Here is a 20,153-nt window from a genome sequence, read left to right on the forward strand (position 1 = left end):
AGACCCGATTTAAAATCTGGTACCCATTTATAAACTGAAAAAAAAACCCTAATTCTACCCTGCTCCCCTATTTCAGATCGTTTTCTCTCTCTCTCTCTCTCTGCGATGCGAAGTGGGTCTCTCCCTCCCCCAGTTTCCTCTCTCGCGCCGAACCCTAGCTACAAAACCGTAGCCACCGCCGCCGTGATGAGGATCTGCAAGAACACAAAGCTCTCAGCCCTCTGGTTCTCCCACCCTTTCGCTCCCGAGGCTCTCCAGACGCACGTGTGCCAGCTCAACCAGTGGCCCTGGGATGCGATTTCCTTCGCTCAAGACTCCCAACAAGTCAGTCCCCCAAACTTTCTCCTCTCGGTAAGCCTCTCTCTCTCTCTCTCTCTCTCTCTCTCTCTCTCTCTCTCCATCTTTGAGCATTTCGGTAAGCCTAAGTTTCTGAAATCTGTCTTTTTTATTTTTTATTTTTTTTAACATGGGTCGTTTTCCACTACTCTGCCCAGATCTAGGAAGAACTCCTTTAGTCAGTTTGTTTATGGGTTAGATCCTCGTGCTGTCGTCTTCATCCCTGGGTATGTTTTCCTCTCTCTGTTTCTTTTGTTCTGTTTGTTGATTTTGCCTTTTTTTTTCTTTTTGTGCATTGGGTATTAGAGTATATTTTATATAGATCTATGTTGATTTGGGTTTTAGAATATATCTTATATTGAGTTTGGGTTTTAGAATATATTATAATTAAATTTCGTGGGAATACATATACTTTGATAGCAATTTTCCTCCCCCACTCTCACCTGATTTGGTGGTCGTGACTGATAAATTGGTTAGCAGCTCTACTACACCAAACTCATTCTAGTAGTTGAGATTTCGTAATCTTTATTTGCTTAAACTCTAAAAGTTGACGGTAAAAGTAATTAGGGTGTCAATGAGTGGGTCAATGTTTCGTTATCTGCACTATTGGTTGGTTTTGTTTTGTCTTAATATGAGATATAGGTGAAGGAATTGCAGATGCTTGTTGGGCAATATGTAAATGGTAAATGGAGCTGTGAACAACGGACTTTTTAACTCATTTTGATGTATATTAATTTAATGACATGCTTTGATAATATGCTTCAATATGAGACTTGGGAAGTTTACATAGTTTGGCTTTATGGCTAGGAAAGAGATTAAAACTTATTTTCATGAATCTTTCATGAACCCCATTTAAAATTTCTCTGTAGTCCTTTTGTGTCTGCCTAGCAGTCAAATGATCAATTGGAAAGATTTGGATGATTCTCTTACTTTCTTTCCATTTTGTTTTTGGTAACAGACATAGGTCTTAAGGAAGAAAACATGATCCAAGTCGTGCAGGCAAGGAAGGACATATATACTCAGTACTCTGGGAAGTGGTTCAGGTTTAGGTTGTCTCGTGTGCATTTGCTGGAATAATGTGGTTGAACTTTGGGCCATTTGAATAAAGTCAACTCATTGCTTCCAAAAATGGGGATTCATTACAAAGTTGCAAGCCACTTAGAATTCAGATGTTGACCTTTTAATCTTCAGGATGGTCTAGGCAAATCAATTCAAACAATGTAATATGTAGTGGATTTTTTTTAGATTAATTAGTTATTTATAGCTGATATGTATGTAGCAATTATAATTGGTTGATATTTTATCATCATAGATAATGATATAAAAAATATAAGCTTTTATATAACAAAAAGTTTTTGCATTTCAACAATAGTTCTTGAAAAAGTTGCAATAAATTGTGGATTTTTTATAAAAAAATTTTCAACATAAAAAAATTAATAACAGAATGATTTCAGTTATAAAAAATAATAATAATAAAAATAAAAAACCAGTTTTGATCCGGAACCCAGATTTCCGGTTTGTAAAAATCTGGATTAATCCGGGTTTCGGACTGGGTCATAACCTGGGTATAATTGGGCCAGAACCCGGTTCGGATATTGAACCTGGGTTCCAGGCCGGGTATACCCTGATACCCGGTCCGAAACCCGATTGAACACCCCTATATAATGGTCATCGTGGATAACTATTCAAGATACATGTGGATTGTTCTGTTGAGAGACAAAATAGAAACCTTTGAGCTTGCGAAGAAATTGTTCAGACAACTACAAATAAAGAATAATTCCTCTATCTCTCATATACGTAGGATCATGGTAGAGAATTTGAAAATACTAATTTTTCTTCTTTTTGTGATGAACAGGGAATACATCAAGAGTTCTCTACCCCGATCACTCCACAACAAAATAGAATTGTGGAGAGCAAAAAATAGAGCAATACAAGAGATGGCTCACACCATGCTGAGTAGCAAAAAGTTGGCTTTATACTTCTAAGGAGAAGCTGTCAACACTGCTGGACACATTTTGGCCGTGTAGTCTTTTGTCCAGGCAACAAACTCACCCCTATGAGTTATGGAATGGGAAGAAACCCACGATAAAGTACTTTAAAGTCTTTAGGAGTACCTGCTACATTCTGAGAGACAGAGAGAATACCCACAATTTGACAGCAAGAGTGATAAATGAATATTTCTTGGATACTCATCAAATAGCAAAGCTTACAGAGTGTACAATCTATGGACTAAGACAGTGATGGAGTTAGTCAATGTAGTTGTGGATGACAATTCCAAGGAGATGACCACAAAGGAAATTGACCACCTTATTGAAAAATTCAAAGAAAACTCAATTGATCAAGAGGACACAAATTCAGTGGAACCTGCTTCACCAAGCTCAATTCCACCCCATGAAAAGGAGCCCTTTACAAGAATCCGCCACAATCATTCAAACATCCTTGGAGACTTGGGTGAAGCTATGAGATTAAGAAAACGAGTTTTAAATCAAGTCTCATACGTTTGCTATTTGTCGCAAGTTGAACCAAAGAAGGTGGAAGAAGCCTTACAAGATGAAAGTTGGGTGAATGCCATGTAAGAGGAATTGCATCAGTTCACTCAAAATCAATTATGGGAGCTAGTGTCGAGACTCGAGGATCATAACATCATTGGAACAAAGTGGATCTTAAAAAACAAGTCAGACGAACATGGCACCATTGTTCGCAACAAGACTAGACTGGTAGCACAAGGATACACCCAAGTTGAAGGAATTGATTTTGAAGAGACCTTTGCACCAGTAGTCCGTTTTAAGAAATTTGGCATGGAAATGAAGACACATGCTCGCACTCCGATGAGCACTTCAGTTAAAATATGCTCGGATTCTACAGGTAAGCACATTGATCCTACTCCCTATAGAAGCATGATAGGAAGTCTTCTTTATATTACTGCTAGTAGACCTGATATTGCTTTTAGTGTAGGTGTTTGTGCACGATTACATGCAAATCCTAAAGAATCACACCTCATTGTAGTAAAGAGAATCCAAAAATACCTGAGTTCTACAATTGATTATGGCATTTGGTATTCCAGAGCTTCAAATCTAAGTCTGGTTGGCTATTCTGATGCTGACTGGGCTGATAATGCTGATGACAGAAAAAGCACTACAGGTGGTTGCTTTTATGCCTGGAGCAATCTGGTAGCATGGATAAGCAAGAAGCAAAATTTCATCTCCCTATCCACTATTAAAGTCAAGTACCTTGAAGCTGGCAGTTGTTGCACTCAGCTTTTTTGGATGAAAAAGATGCTTGAGGACTATGGGTTCTCTCAAGATACCATGACTATCTATTGTGACAATACAAGTGCCATTAGTATCTCAAAGAACCCTGTGCAACACTCACTAATCAAGCACATAGATATAAGGCATCACTTCATAGGAGACGTGGTTGAAACAAATGTAGTATCACTAGAATATGTTGATACCGAACACCAACTGGCTGATTTCTTCACTAAACCTTTAGATGGTCTAAGATTTGAATTTATAAGGAAGGTCATTGGTGTGTGTGACATGCCCTGATTTTTGCTTTATTTTCTTTATGATAACAATAAAACAAATAATAATAATAATAAAAAAGGAGGTTGTTTGTTTTTTTTGTTTCTTCCAAATCTTTATGTTGCTATCATATGTGAGGTACATGTTTTCTGAGTATACTGAGTCCGTGAGCTTTGTGACTTCATCAATTCATTTTGTTGGGATCGAGGTAACTCTTCTCTAGTATGTGTTCTTACTTTTGATGCACAACTCTTAAGAAAAACCACTCAAGAATTCGATTCTTTGCACTGTGAGGTGTTAAATCGGACCTCTTAACAAGTTGGTGACAACATGCATATCCTCATATAATGCACCAAGAAAGGGGGAGTATATGTCTTTGAATTGACTAAAACTATTTGAACCTATTGCCCAAACAGAAAAATGTCTCCTCTTGCCATGCACACTGGTTGATCCTTATAGAAAAAGTCAGGTGTTCAAAATTCATTACGAAAAGAGACGAACATTCATGCATGGATCTAAGTTCTAATTGTCCTTGTAAGAAAAAATCATTGCCTTATTCATTATGGAAAAAGATGAGCAATACAAAATGGACATGTAGGCCATATGACTTTGTGCTTGGAGGTAAATGCTTTTTCGAGTATATAAGCCCTAGCATAAAGTTTGACTTTCAAGAAAAGTCCAACCGTATTCAAAAATTTAAAAAAAAAAAGGAGAGAAAAAAATAAAAAATAAAAAAATAAAAAAAGGAAATAATAACAGTGGAAAGATTTCTTTGCCTCACTCACACACACACGAATTCTTGGGAGGTCATTTATTAAGAAAAATTCTCAATGGTGAAGACTGACCAGTTAGAAATAGTTCTCCTAAATAAATGAAAAAGTGTTGAGTGGAACAAAGTTTAGGACAAAGAAATTAATCAAAAAGGCTCAAACCTTCTGGATGAAATATACATATTTTTTCTGGATTTTTTAAAATTGTTTGTCCTTTTCAAAATTTTTTATTAGAAAAAATATAAAATTAAAAATTAAAAAAGAAAAAAGAAAAATGAGCATGAATAACTGGAATTAATGTGGAGAGTTGCCTCTAAGGCATACTCTATGTGCATGGCACGTTCTAGGCCTTGGGCGGGAAATTAAAAATAAAGCTGCTCTGCAACATTAACTGCATGCCAATCACCTTTAATCTATCATTAGGCCTCGAGTTTCATTCACAATCACTTTGTTGCTTTCTCCACTACTCTTTGAGAGAGAAAAAACCGCAAAATCATCCTGCACATCTCAAAGAAAGTTGTGTCGATCCTTTTACACAATCTCAAGGTAAGTTTTCTTTTCTGAATACACTCTCTGATGTTTGTTTTACGTTACTTGAAGACTCTGCTTAGGGTTTTACTGTCCTTGATTCTTTAGAGTTCTCTGAAATGTTTGAAGTTTCGAAAATTTAGTTGGCTTAGGACTTGAAAATCTGTTGAAAGGGGTTAGATAATGCTTTGAAAAACATGCATGATGATTTCTGTTGTGAAAGGTGACGAATAAAGTCTGCATGTGAGTCTGTTTGGTTAGTCTCATTGTAGTTATTCTCCACTCTATGCTGCAATGACTCTGTGCTTAGGGCTAGATACTTTTCTCATCTGATAAAAACTCTTGAATATATATGTGGTGTTGGAAAATTTTCTGGAAACACGTATATGATTGGATTAATGTTTGAGAAGGTATCTTCACATTTTAGGCTCTGCTTATGTCAATATTTGTGGAGAAAAGTGCATCTAAGTACCTTAGAACACTGTGTATTTATCTTGCTCAGAAAGGATTATTTTTTTTGTAGATGAAATTCAAAACAATGGCAAAGAAAGCCAAATTTGATCGCAAAGCATCTCCAAAAAATCCTTCCAGTAAGGAGGAATCTGATTCACATGATAAAACTCCAAAGAAGTCCAAGGTGGCAGACAAAGGGTCAGCTTCTAATAAGGGAGTAGGGAGTACTTCAAAGCTTTCCTCCAAAGGCTCAAAACCACCCAAATTCATTAGTGAGGAAGCTGAGATTGCATACAAAACCGTGTTCTCCAAGAGGAATGTACTTGGAGAAAGAGAGGTAACTTTAAATGATTTGAATGATCTTGCGTTTGAATTCATTGTCCATATTTTTGCTAATAGAGGGTGGGAGAAGATCACTAAGGGAGCAGGAGCTCCCTATATCGAAATTGTTAGGGAGTTTTATTCCAATGCTTTACTATTATTAGGAGAGTTGACATGATTATCACTCTCAAGATCATTAGAGAGTTCTATTAACTTCCTAGTGTGGAAAATCCAGGTTTTCCATACAAGGTGTTGCCCAGATGACTAACACAAGAGGGGGGGTGAATTGAGTTGTATTAAAAAAAATAACAATTATAAATCAAATATATAATATATAATATAAATAAAATATGAAATAACAATAAATATAAAGAGTAAGGATAAGAGAGAAGCAAACTCAGTATGTTAACGAGGTTCGGCCCCACTGCATACGTCCTCGCCTCAAGCTACCCCTTGAGGATTCCCAAATTCACTATTCAACCTCCTTCAGGTGGAGATAGAAACCTATTACACCTTTGAACAACACCGCTACAAAGGATCCGTGTAGAACACCCTTTACACTTGCAATCACCTTACACGTGGTGATTCAACTATTCCCCGTGTAGAATACTTTCTACACACACAAGGGTTATACACACCCTTTTTCTTATACAAGAGCTGACATTGGGTAGGTTATCAGAAAACACTCCTCAATGAGTGAAATAAGAACAATACAGCGCAAACTATATCTCTTAAAATGAACAAGGATTAAGGCTCAATACTTAGAGAAGAGAGAATGAAAACTTTGAATGAATGTTGTATGTTCTTGGTGTTGTGAATGTGAAGCTCTCAAATGATCTATTTATAGGCATATGAGACTTCATATTCAAATTTAAAAAGATTCACATGTCAAAGACAACATCATTCACTTTTTCAAAAAATTCAAATAAAAGGTTCTTCTTTTTCAATTGTCAAAGACAACATCATTCACTTTTTCAAAAAAAATCAAACCTAATCTTTTACTTTTGGCATATGACAAAATGAGTACATTTTCCTTTTCAAAAAATTCAAACCTAATCTTTTACTTTTTGCATATGACAAAATGAGCACACTTTACTTTTCAAAATTTTCAAACAAAATCATCTACCTTTTGTATAAGTCTAAAAAAGCATCAATCACTTTTAAAAATATTCAAATAAAACATGCACATGTGAAAGATGACAATCAATCATCTTTAATATTTTCAAAATTCAACCCTTTAATCAAGGCATGCACATGCAAAAGATGACAATCAATCATCTTTCAAAATTTTCAAATTTAATTTTCAAAAATATTCATGCACATGTGGAAAATGTATTTTAATGCTTTATGATAAAATATTAATTTTGAGCATTAATCCTAATTTCGAATTTTGAAGAGATTTACAACATTACTCTATAATTTTAATGTGAACTTGTTCTCTTCTTGCTCATGCTTGTTTCCTTGATGTGCTTGACTCCATTGTGTAGACAACTTGAGCTTGAGACTTCTTTATTCTTTGAATTCATTTGTTATCATCAAAATCCATGTGTAAATATATAATTACACAAAACTTGAAATCTTGGGTTCAACAATCTCCCCCTTTTTGATGATGACAAATACTTGATAGAACCTGAACCTGTATTAATACTTAAGCTCCACCTGAAAATGTGCGTTAGTTTTTCAAGCAAAAGTATAAATATAATTCCAAGTATATATAATAAGTTTAGCAATTCAAACAATGTTAATGTTCTAGTCTAACACTTCTCCCCCTTTTGGCATCATTAAAAAGGATCCGCAACAAGTAAATAGACTGAAGAAAACGGTGCGTTAGTAGACACTATAGATAGTTGAAAAAATGGAGCCGTCCGTGACCCGACAAGTGCTGCAAAGCCTCGAGGCCTAACTCTATGAATTTAATACGGCTGAAGATTTAAACAATCGTCTGATGTTGTTGAAAAAAAAGGCTCCGAGTTTCTATAAAAAAATGATCATTTTCATCTATCGGCTGCCAAAAAAATAATCGCTTCTTGACCTGAGTTCTGTTTTTCCACAAAGATAGAATGGCTGAGCAATTCTCTTCCACTAATGTTCTAGACTTGAATCAGGAACCCTTGACGCATCAATCATCAATCTTCTCTCCTGAGGCCATCAATACCATGATAGGAGCAGTGAATCGTTTTTCTAGTAAGACTGATTATGAGATTATTGCAGAATCAAGAATGCTCAGTAGTCAATATGCTGCCTCTGTTACGATCTTGTCTCGAAGGTTAATGGCGAGGGTGAGTGAGATTGATCATCTTAACATGCAAATATCTGAGTTACGACAGAAGCTTGCTAATAAGGATAGTGAGAATAAAAGGCTAAAGCAAGAAAACCAAGAGTTGAAAAAATTTGCAGATTGGTATGCTCATGATCTGCAACCACGAATAGAGGAGTTGGAGCGAGAAAGGGTTCAGATACAAGGTCAACATCGGCAGATAACAGCAGAGGTTCACCGTTTACTAGAAAAATAGGGACAATCTACTGTTAATCTCGCTGGGTTAGTAAGAAAACTTTTGACAATGTGTGTCCAGCATATCTTGTATTTCTTTTGACTAAATAAGATTTGAAGAGAAAATAGTTTGTCTTATTCTTTATGCTATCTCTATAAAATCAGTCCTGAAGTTCATCCAATCCGTATCAAGTTTTCATCTCATCTCTATAACTCATCCGCATTCCTTCAGCATTCTTGTTTTAAGCCTTCTATTCTTTTCTCCATGGCTCATTCTTCTAACATTTCTCTAGATCCATCCATGAGGCATTCTGCATCTCAACCTCCTGTCCTTTCTGCAGCTGCCATTGGTGCCATGTTGCAGCAAGAAAATAATAATCGGACTAATAAGTCAGATTCTGATGCTATTTATGACTTGGTGAGTCTTGGGACTCGCTACTCTTCCTCTATTGTTGCTTTTTCTCAGCGGCTACAAGCCAAAAATCATGAAGTTGAAAGGCTCAAAGAACAAATTGTTGTACTTCAACGAATTGTTCAAGAGTCTCATACAAGGGAAGTAATCATTCGGCAGAAGAATAAACAGTTGAAATCTTTATTAGATTCTTCATTCCGCTTGCCGGTTCCCATGAATAAGAATGACATGATATTGTATGAAGAGAATGAGCGTCTCAAACATGAGGCTAAGAATCTCAAGTTTATGTAAAAGTATTTAAAAAATCTATCTCTATTTTTATTGACTCTGGTCTATCTTTTAAGAGATATTCATAGCATGCATCATACCTATTTCTCTTCTGATCATACATAATCTATCTTCTGGTAAAGGTTTTGTGAAAATATCTGCTAACTGATTGTGTGTGTTTGTGAATTCTAGTACTATATCACCTTTCTGCACATGATCTCGAAGAAAATGATATCTTATTTCAATATGCTTAGTTCTAGAATGTTGTATTGGGTTCTTTGAAAGATTTATAGCACTTGTATTATCACATTTGATTGGAATGTGATTATACATGAGTTTAAAATATTCAAGTTGTTGCTTCATGTAGAGAACTTGAGCACAACAACTACCCGCAGCAACATATTCTGCCTCAGCAGTAGATAGTGCAACAGAATTTTGTTTTTTACTAAACCAGGAAACTAATGCATGACCTAAGAAATGGCATGCTCCACTAGTGCTTTTTCGATCTATTTTACAACCAGTATAATCTGCATCTGTGTAGCTGATTAGATCAAAAGATGTGTGCTTAGGGTACCATAACCCTAGGTTAATTGTACCACTAAGATATCTAAGAATGCGCTTAACTGCAATTAAATGTGATTCTTTTGGAGATGATTAAAAGCGTGCACATAAGCACACACTAAACATAATATCTAGTCTACTGGCTGTTAAATATAATAAGCTACCAATCATACCTCGATATATCTTCGAGTCAACTGGCTTACCGGATTTATCTTTATCAAGTTTAGTTGATGGGCTCATTGGTGTTCCAATTTCCTTAGCATTTTCCATCCCAAACTTTTTCAGTAATTCCTTAATATATTTTGATTGATTGATGAATGTTCCACTTTTTGCTTGCTTAATTTGCAATCCGAGAAAGAATGTAAGTTCACACATCATGCTCATCTCAAATTCTTCCTGCATAGTCTTAGTAAAAACTTGATACATATTTTCATTAGTAGCACCGAATATTATATCATCAACATAAATCTGAATCAAAAGAATATCATCATTTTCATATTTAATGAAAAGAGTTGTGTCGATTTTTCCTCTTGAAAAACCTTTTTCAATCAAGAAACCACTGAGTCTCTCGTACCAAGCTCTAGGAGCTTGTTTAAGTCCATATAGTGCTTTTGTGAGTTTGAAAACATGATTTGGGGAAATATGATTTTCAAAACCTGGAGGTTGCTCAACATATACCTCTTCATTTATAAAACCATTTAAGAAAGCACTTTTAACATCCATTTGAAAAAGTTTGAAATCTTTATAACAACCATATGCAAGTAACATTCGAATAGCTTCTAATCTTGCGACAGGTGCATATGTCTCATCATAATCGATTCCTTCTTCTTGATTAAAACCTTGGGCTACAAGTCGAGCCTTATTTCTAGTAATGACTTCGGACTCATCTTTCTTGTTTCTAAAAACCCATTTTGTTCCAATAATAGTATGATTTTTGGGTCTAGGAACAAGTGTCCAAACATTATTTCTTTCAAATTGATTCAACTCTTCTTGCATAGCTAGAATCCAAGATTCATCAAGAAGTGCGTCATCAATATTTTTGGGTTCAATTTGAGATAGAAAAGCAGTATGATTGCAAATATTTCTAAGAGATGATCGAGTACTTACACCTTGTGAAGGTTCTCCCAAAATTTGTTCCACTGGATGATCTTTCACAAATTTTCACTGTTTGGTTGCATCTTGTATTAAATTTTGATGATCTTTCCTGATGGCTCCATGTTGAACTTCCTCTATTGTTTTCTCTTTGTTGATATTGAGACTTTCCGTATTATTTATACCTCATGTTTCTTCATCAATAGATTTCTTGGAGAGTGAAGAATTAGATTCATCAAATACTACATGCATAGATTCTTGTACAGTCAAAGTCTTTTTATTGAATACTCTATAAGCTTTACTATTAGTAGAATACCCGAGAAAGATACATTCATAAGATTTTGCATCAAATTTGCCTAAATTATCCCTGTCATTCAAAATAAAACATTTGCATCCAAATACATGAAAGTAACCAATGTTGGGCTTTTTCTCATTCCAAAGCTCATAGAGGGTTTTATCTAACTTAGACCTTAGCACAACTCTATTTATAACATAACATGCAGTACTTACCGTTTCGGCCCGAAAATAACTAGACAATTTGTTCTCATTGAGCATTGTTCTTGCCATCTCTTGAAGAGATATATTTTTCTTCTCTACTACCCCATTTTGTTGAGGAGTTTGAGGAGCAGAAAAATTATGCACAAAACCGTTTTCATCACAAAATGTTTCAATATTTTTATTAACAAACTCTTTTCCCCTATCACTTCGGATACTTGAAATAGTATAGCCCTTTTCATTTTGAATTCTCTTGCATAACTTAGTAAAAGTATTATGTGCCTCATCTTTATGAGCAAGAAAGATGACCCAAGTATATCTAGAGAAATCATCAACAATAACAAATGCATAATATTTTTCTCCTAGACTTGCAACTCTATTTGGTCCAAAAAGATCCATGTGTATCAGTTGCAATGGTCTAGTAGTGGAAATATGTTTCTTAGTTTTAAAAGAAGTTTTTGTTTGTTTACCAAATTGACATGCATCACAAATTTTGTCTTTAAGAAAATTTGTTTTTGGTAAACCTCTCACAAGATCATTTTTTGAAAGTTTGGAAATAAGTTCCATATTAGCATGACCTAATCTTCTATGCCATAGCCAACTAGTTTCATTTTGAGCTGAAAAGCAAATAGCATCTTGTGAGGTAATTTCTTCAAAATCGATTGTATAAACATTATTGTTTCTAAAAGCAATAAAACAAATATTACAATCATGATCATTCAAAATAATGCATTTATCCATTTTGAAAGTAACTGTAAATCCTTTATCACATAATTGACTTATACTCAAAAGATTATGTTTTAAACCTTCAACAAGTAGAACATTTTCAATTATGAGAGAAGATTCATTACCAATTTTACCTATTCCCACGATCTTCCCTTTCGAGTTGTCTCCAAATGTCACGTGTCCTTCTTCTTTAGATCTAAGATCAAAGAACTTAGTCTTGTCTCCCGTCATGTGTCTTGAACATCCACTATCTAAAAATCACTTATTTTTGCTTGTGGATGACTTCATGCATACCTATAAAAACAATTAAAATGATTTTTCTTGGTACCCAAGTTCCTTGGGTCCTTTATTTATTAGTATTAGAAGAAACAAGATTTTTAGGTACCCATATGGCCCTAATAGTCATTGTATGATTTCTTCTAATAGGACAAGTATGATAATTATGACCATTTCTATTACAAAAATTACAAATAGCATGTGACATATATGAAAAACTTGAATGATTATAATAATATCCTTTTTTGACAAAATTATTTTTATGAAAAGAATTTTGAATATTAGTCTTTGATGTAGAATGATTATCAAAGAAATTTTTATAAGGTTTGTATTTTTGTTTTGGCATATATCCCAATCCTGCCTTGTCAAAAACACATCTTTGACTACCAAGAAGTTTTTCAAAATTTATTTTTCCATTCGTAAAGTTTTCAACAATATTTTCTAAATCGGTTTTCTTATTATTCAATTCAAGATTTTCATCTTTCAAAATGATACTTTCTTTTCTTAAAATTTCAATTTCGTTTGTTAAAGAAGAATTTTTCTTTTTCAAAGCAGTATACTTGATACCCAATTTTTCAAATTCCTCATAAATCTCTTCTAAAACATTTTGCAATTCTTCATATGAAGGATTTTCAATATTATCAAGATTTGTTACCTCAATGTCATCTTTAGCCATAAGACAAAGATTTGCTGATTCTTCATTGCTTGCTTCACTATCTGAGCTACTTGAATCATCATCCCATGTAGCTTTCATTGCTTTCTTGCCCTTGTTTCGATCTTTCTTTAGCAGAGGACAATTTGGCTTGATATGACCAGGCTTATTGCATTTATAACAAATTAAAGTGTCATTTTTACCTGAATCTTTTTTGAAAAACTTTTTGAAAGATTTCCTCGGAGGAGTTCTATTTTGCTTCAAGAATCTCTGAATTCTTCTTGTTATCATCGCAACTTCTTCATCTTTATTATCATTTTCCTCATCTTCACACTACAAGAAAAAGCGTTTTTTTTTATGATTTTATTTTCCGTGACTAATGCTTGTGGGAAATACTAGATAATGGGACAAATCCCTTCCGTGAAGAATAGGTTTTGACGTTTATCACCAAAAAACGTGCGACGGATGGAAAGTCATGGCCTTTAACCTATTAAAGCGAGGAGATAGTGTTCGTGTTAATAAGTTTGCCGTTGTTACCTCTAGTCTATTTTAATTTTTGCCCATAACAATATAAACTAAACACACCAGAAATCGATGCCTTCAATCTGCGCCCGAGAGAACCCTAACGCCCAAATCGTGCCCTTTAACACCGGATAATCTGAGGGATAATCCGGCCAAAATTTCTCTTTTCACGGCCTCGGAGAGAATCACTACCGCCAGTTGAGGACACAAACGGGCAAGAGAATCACACCGGCTTTGTTTTTGCTGCAATTTCTGGAATAAATCTCCATCTCTCTCTTAAATCTGTGCCCAAGAGATCCCTAGCCCAAATTGACCCGTTCAACACCGCATAATCTCACCAAATACGCCGGTGGTGGTTTCTCGTTTCGCCGCCCCGTGGAACCTCACTGTAGGATGGTTGCCGCAACTCACGGCTACGCTATTGATTGCTGAATAGCTACGGAAAAAGGTTAATCTCTCTCTTAATTTCATTTGCCTAATTTTAATTTCTCTTCTCAAATTTCCCTCTCTCTCTCTCCCCTGGTAATTCTATCGCCTATAGGAAGAGATTTCTATGCTTCTGTATCTCTGGTTCTTGAGGCCTAGTACGATTTTTGTGCACTTTTCGTATTGTGAAAATCCCACTTGCAGCTTCTTTAATTGAATTGGATTGGTGGTTTTGTGGCATCACGCAGGACAAGTAGTTTTTATGTGATGGATTGTTTATCCCTTTAGGCTATTTGGTATGTGAATTAGGCTTATGAATGTTTTACACTTGGAATTACATGATTATATATCTCAGGACAGGGAGATCTGCCCTGTTAGTGCTAGAAATCATCAGATTTCTTGAGTTCTTGTGCTCATAGCCGTTCATGGGTGATAGATGATAGCCACACTCCCATATAAAAATTCACGTATCTAGATGATAGCAACCCCAAATTATCAAGTATTTTATTGATAGGATATGGCAAATGATTGAGCATGTTTGGATGTTTCCAAATAAATAGGTTAAATGCCACAATTATTTGCCACAAACCAGGATGTTGACCTTGTAGTACTTATTAACCTTGATGCATGGAAAGAGCAGTACTGAAGTTGCTTTTTCAGTTGGTACCCAATCCAATGTCAAAATCACTGGTGTCAAGGTTAATAAATTATCAACGAAATTTAGTTTTGTGATACAGACCTCTCTCTGCTTTAACAGTCTTGTCTTAATCATATAATGGACTGATTCTGGACATTAGATTAAATTAATAATGTATCCCCCATATATAAATTGATCGTTTATTACAAATTCAGGTATGTGGTTTGGAAATTAGGGGGATGATGCCTTCCATTGGTAGAATGTAATAACCACCTCTCTGTTTTGCTTATATAAAAAAACCTGGTTGTCTTTTTAAATAATCAGATTTCTGATACTTTTATTAATCAGAACACCAGTTATGTGTAAGTTTCCCAAGAATGGCTCTCAGAATTTTGGGTCTCTATATACTCACATGATATCATACTAATTATGGGGTTTATTCAAAGCCATCTTCAGAATTTTGTTGATAGATACATGTTTTCAATTAAAATGTTAATACCTCCCTATTCATCACTCCACATTGGATTAGACAAAACAATAATGTTGTGTAATGTTATTATTTTCCCTTAATACAGTTTTTTATTAATTTTTTCCATTTGAACAATTACACTAACCATTTTTGGGTCGAAGTTTGTATTTGATACTATTATGACATGTTGGTACAATAAACTGATCATTGTATATGAAATCTATTTAAATCAAATACCTGCTCTCCCTTACAACAACAATTGAGGACCACTACACTCTAATTGGGATTATTCATACATAAGTTTAACAATACAAGTCATACCTTACAGAAATTCTGTTCCCCATGCAAGTCCGTCATAACACCATCAATACATCTATGTATACAAAAAAGCCAGTAAAAACATTTTTTGCAAACCCAATAGCTTAGAGGGCCAATTCTGTAGAACTAAGTGGAAGCAATAAGCCGTTCACCATCTTTTTATACCGGAAATTAATGTATATTTCAGTTCATATGGTTCCTCAAACTCTCGCAATTAAATGTTTTTGTATGGTAGACATTCTCTGTGCTACCTTCAAATGTAAATTGGAAAAAAACATTTGGACGGCCCAGAAGTAAGCACGTTAGCTACCTTAACACCATAGAACTTCCTAGCTAATGTGATCACACAATTATAAAAAACTGTCCAACTTAGACCATGAATAAATGACCATAGAAGCAAACCTATATTCATTAGCCTGAGTTTACCTGAACCAATTCTCTTAGGTAAAGTCAATTGGACCTCATCAACTAAACTATATGAGGCTTTCATGTGATCTGAATAGTCAGCATGGAACTTCTGCCACTCTTTCTGAGATGAAAGAGTTTTCCCTCCCCCAAACCATTATAATCGTTCCTACTTTCTCTAGTCTACCAAGAATTCTTTCATATCCTTCTGAACTTGTACAATTTCTTGTGTCGTTACCAGATGGATAGGGCTTGGATGCATATTGAAGATAGGATGCGTTCCAACGAATATGCTGAGGGCGTAAAAAAATTCATAGATATGGCGAAGGCCCATGCACCGGGGAGAGATTGCATTAGGTGTCCATGTAGGCGATGCCGAAATCGATCTTTCCATCCTATCTCTATGGTTGAGGATCATTTGTTCATTGTCGGGATAGATACATCTTATACGGAATGGATATTCCATGGCGAGGAGGAAACTTTGCAATACACCACATCGTCGGATGAAGAGGGTATTGATGACTATTCCTACAATGACTACATTGATGATGTCGACGAGATGTTAGATGACATCCGTGTTGGATCCTTCATGGACAATTCCTCTAGTCCAGAAGGTGATGCAGACCGAGTTCCCCAAGGACACACCGCTCATACTCCAATACCCCCTAACTTCGATGAGTTGCTAGATGATGCCAAAATGCCACTCTATCCAAATTGTTCTAAGTTCTCAAAGCTATCATTCATAGTCAAGTTGCTTCATATAAAGACTGTTGGTGGTTGGACTGTGAAGTCGTTTGACATGGTTATCAAGCTGTTGCAAGCTGCATTTCCTCAAGCACATTTCCCTGCCTCATATAACGAGGCTCGCCAATTACAACGTGGTTTGGGCTTTAGTTACAAAAAGATACATGTATGTCCAAATGATTGTGCCTTATTTTGGAAAGAGAATGCTGAGAAGGATGAGTGCCCTAAATGTAATGCATCTAGGTGGGCCTCAAGCACATCTACCCAACATAGGTTACCCAAAAAAGTCCTCCGATATTTCCCTTTGAAGCCGCGGTTGCAACGATTGTTTGTGTCAAAGAAGACTGCCCAAGTCATGAGGTGGCATAAAACAGAGCGTGTTGATGATACCACCCACATGAGACATCCGGCAGATTCACAGGTCTGGAAAGACTTTGATAGGAAGCATGCCTCATTTGCTGAAGATCCTCGTAATGTCAGACTTGGTTTAGCGAGTGATGGGTTCAACCCATTCAATAATATGAGCAAGCCGTATAGTATTTGGCCGGTGCTACTTGTGCCTTACAACTTGCCTCCTTGGTTATGCATGAAGGATCCGTACTTGATGATGTCTTTGTTAATCCCTGGACCAAAGGCACCGGGAAATGATATTGACGTGTTCATGCGTCCACTAATAGATGAGTTGATAGAATTATGGGAAGAGGGAGTTCGTACATATGATGCATACAAACGAGAATTCTTTGTGTTGAGGGCGGCATTGCTCTGGACTATTAATGACTTCCCTGCATATGCTAATCTCTCCGGCTGGAGCACAAAGGGTAAGATGGCATGCCCTACTTGTAATGCTGAAACAGATTCATTGTGGTTGGTTCATGGCCGAAAACACTGTTATATGGGCCATCGTCGTTGGTTGGAGGTAGATCATAGTTGGAGACGGAAAAAAAGTGCTTTTAATGGTAAGGAGGAAAACCGTCTCCAACCTAAATTGATCACAGGACATGCTTTATTGGAACAATTAAATGAGGTCTCAGATGTGCAGTTTGGTAAATCTATTTCAAAGAAGAGGAAACGTTTGCCCAATGAACTTAATTGGACAAAAAGAAGTATCTTCTTTTTGCTTCCATACTGGTTAGACTTGGGATTAAGACATAACTTGGACGTCATGCACATTGAGAAAAACATTTGTGATAATGTGTTGGGAACTTTGATGGATATTGAGGGCAAAAGTAAGGACACTGCCAATGCGCGTAGGGATTTGGAACATCTTGGACTAAGGAAAGAGTTACATCTACAACATGATGGTGATCGTACTTCTATGCAGTGTGCATGTTACGTGTTAAATGCAACTGAGCGAAGGAGTCTTTGTGCTCGGTTGGCAGACGTCAAATTCCCTGATGGTTTTGCCTCAAATATTGCCCGGTGTGTCAACGTTAGTGACGGGAAAATAATGGGAATGAAGAGCCATGATTGTCATATATTCATGCAATACTTGTTGCCGGTTGTAATTGGTGGGTTCCTACCTGCTAATGTGCGTCGAGCCCTAATAGAGTTGTGCTTGTTTTTCAAAGAATTATGTTCTCGAACACTAGATAAAACAGTGTTGGAACGGCTTCAGCTTAATATCCCCATCATTCTCTGCAAACTGGAAATGATATTCCCACCTGCATTTTTCGATATCATGGTACACCTTGCTATTCATCTACCGGATGAAGCGTTGCTAGCAGGACCTGTTCAGTACAGGTGGATGTACCCCTTTGAGAGGTATATGGGTAAGTTCAAGAGGTACGTTCGCAATAGAGCTCGTCCAGAAGGATCCATTGCTGAAGCATATGTTCACGTAGAGTGCTTGACATTTTGCTCTATGTACCTTAATGATATCGAGACTAGACATAACCGAGAGGAAAGGAACATTGATGTTGGTTTATGCTCCCAACAGCCAAGTTTATCTGTTTTCTCCCAAAAGGTTCGCCCATTAGGTGGGGCAAAAATATCTGTATTGCCTGATACCGTGTTGTCCAAGGCTGAGTGGTACGTGCTTAATAATTGCCCGGAGATTGAGCACTATATAGAGTAAGTGCACCCTCATGATGTTATTAACTTGGAATTGTCTTTTATTGTGATGGAATAACTTAATGTCGATTCTGGTTTTTGTAGTGACCATTATAACAAGATGAAGGAAGAGGGCTTGAGTAACTTCGAGCATAGGCACCAAAGTCAATTCCCATCATGGTTCAGAGCACGCGTAAGATTTCCCTTATTTAAATATAAACAATACCCTTTAATGGAAAAGGAGCATGAACATGATTCTGAAGTCATTTGTCTAATTTCAATGTAGATTGCGGAGTTGCATGCAATGACTCCTCCCGAGGTGACAGATGACATATATGCATTAGCATGTGGACCAGATCCACTGGTCGCATCATACCATGGCTGTATCATGAATGGAATTCGGTTTCACTCGAAGAACCTCGAAACGCGTCGACTCACCCAAAACAGTGGGGTTGTTGTTTATGGCAACCATCAAGGTAACCCTGTTGACTACTACGGCCAGTTGACGGAGGTCATAGAATTACGCTACATGGGTTGGCGTAAGTGCTTCTTGTTCAAATGTGATTGGTGGGACATTGGCGACAAGAGAAGAGGGATACAAGTTGGGGATCATTTCACAAGTGTCAATACTTCGAGGCAATGGTATAAAGATGAGCCTTTCGCCCTAGCCTCCCAAGCATTGCAAGTGTTTTACATTAAGGACCCAACTTTGGGGGGAAGTTGGCATGCAGTACACAAGATATCAACTAGGAATGTTTACAATATTGGGCATAAATCATCAGAATTCCATGATGATGATGATGATGATTCCTCCACTGTTGACGCAGAAGACGATAGTGACACTGATGCTGCGAACTATGGTCCTGTTGATGAAAATGATGGATTTCTCAATCCATTGACCCGGGTCGGGGAAGAGCAATTACCAGTTGATCGATCAACCATATCTAGATCACAATTATCCCCAGGAAGTGATGATGAGGACACTGATAATGATGACGTGCAGAACAATGATTTTTTGGATGGAGAACATAGATGACGGGGATAATGGTGGTACTAAATATGACACTTGATTTCCAGTTATAAACAGCATGCACTTGTGGAAAGAATTATATACCATATAATTCTTGTGAATGTGGTTGGTCACTTAACATCTGATTGCTTTCATTAAGTTAAAGAGTTCAGAGAGTTTAACTCGACCAGACATGTATTTCAGTTGATTAAAGCAGTACCTTATCACATATTCAACTTTCTTATTCTGTTAAATATTAAGTATTTCCATAAAAACCAAACATGTATATATTAACTTAGGATGATTTATATTGTGGCCTGACTTGGTGTAAATGATTATCCTTGCAGACAATGCGTGAGGTATTTCAACTTGTGCCCTTCCATCTCCACACTTCAACAATGCATGTGTCAAGGGAGTAGACAAATGATAATGTGGTTCAGCATGTGAGGTCATTTTGTTATTCAGTTGGTTTACAATATGCATTTAAGGCTGACTTTTGTGATATATTAAATGCTCATGTTACACTGATTTGCATATTATGTGGTGATGCATTTTGTGGGTTTTGTAATGATCTGCCTGTTTATGACGTACCTGATATTGAACTATAAGCAATCTGTAGTCTAATTATGGTACTTATGTAACAGTATATTTCATGTACTGAAAACTGTTT

At 36.3% G+C, this 20,153-nt stretch overlaps 1 protein-coding gene across 1 annotated transcript; it reads left to right on the forward strand.

The window, feature by feature from the left end:
- The first annotated feature begins 5,696 nt into the window (after positions 1-5,696).
- LOC122276860 lies at positions 5,697-19,510 on the forward strand. The gene is made up of 4 exons (XM_043086756.1): positions 5,697-5,948; positions 15,923-18,495; positions 18,580-18,667; positions 18,761-19,510. Exons 1-4 carry the CDS (start codon positions 5,697-5,699, stop codon positions 19,508-19,510), a joined length of 3,663 nt encoding a protein of 1,220 aa, XP_042942690.1.
- Positions 19,511-20,153: the final 643 nt, after the last annotated feature.

This window comes from Carya illinoinensis, chromosome 9, assembly GCF_018687715.1.
Source record: "Carya illinoinensis cultivar Pawnee chromosome 9, C.illinoinensisPawnee_v1, whole genome shotgun sequence".
Lineage (NCBI taxonomy): Eukaryota > Viridiplantae > Streptophyta > Magnoliopsida > Fagales > Juglandaceae > Carya > Carya illinoinensis.

Coding starts and splice junctions, on each gene's coding strand:
- LOC122276860 (XM_043086756.1), top strand. CDS start 5,697: ATGGCAAAGAAAGCCAAATTTGATCGCAAAGCATCTCCAAAAAATCCT. Junction 5,949..15,922: donor ATGTACTTGGAGAAAGAGAG/GTAACTTTAAAT, acceptor TGTCGTTACCAG/ATGGATAGGGCTTGGATGCA. Junction 18,496..18,579: donor GAGATTGAGCACTATATAGA/GTAAGTGCACCC, acceptor TGGTTTTTGTAG/TGACCATTATAACAAGATGA.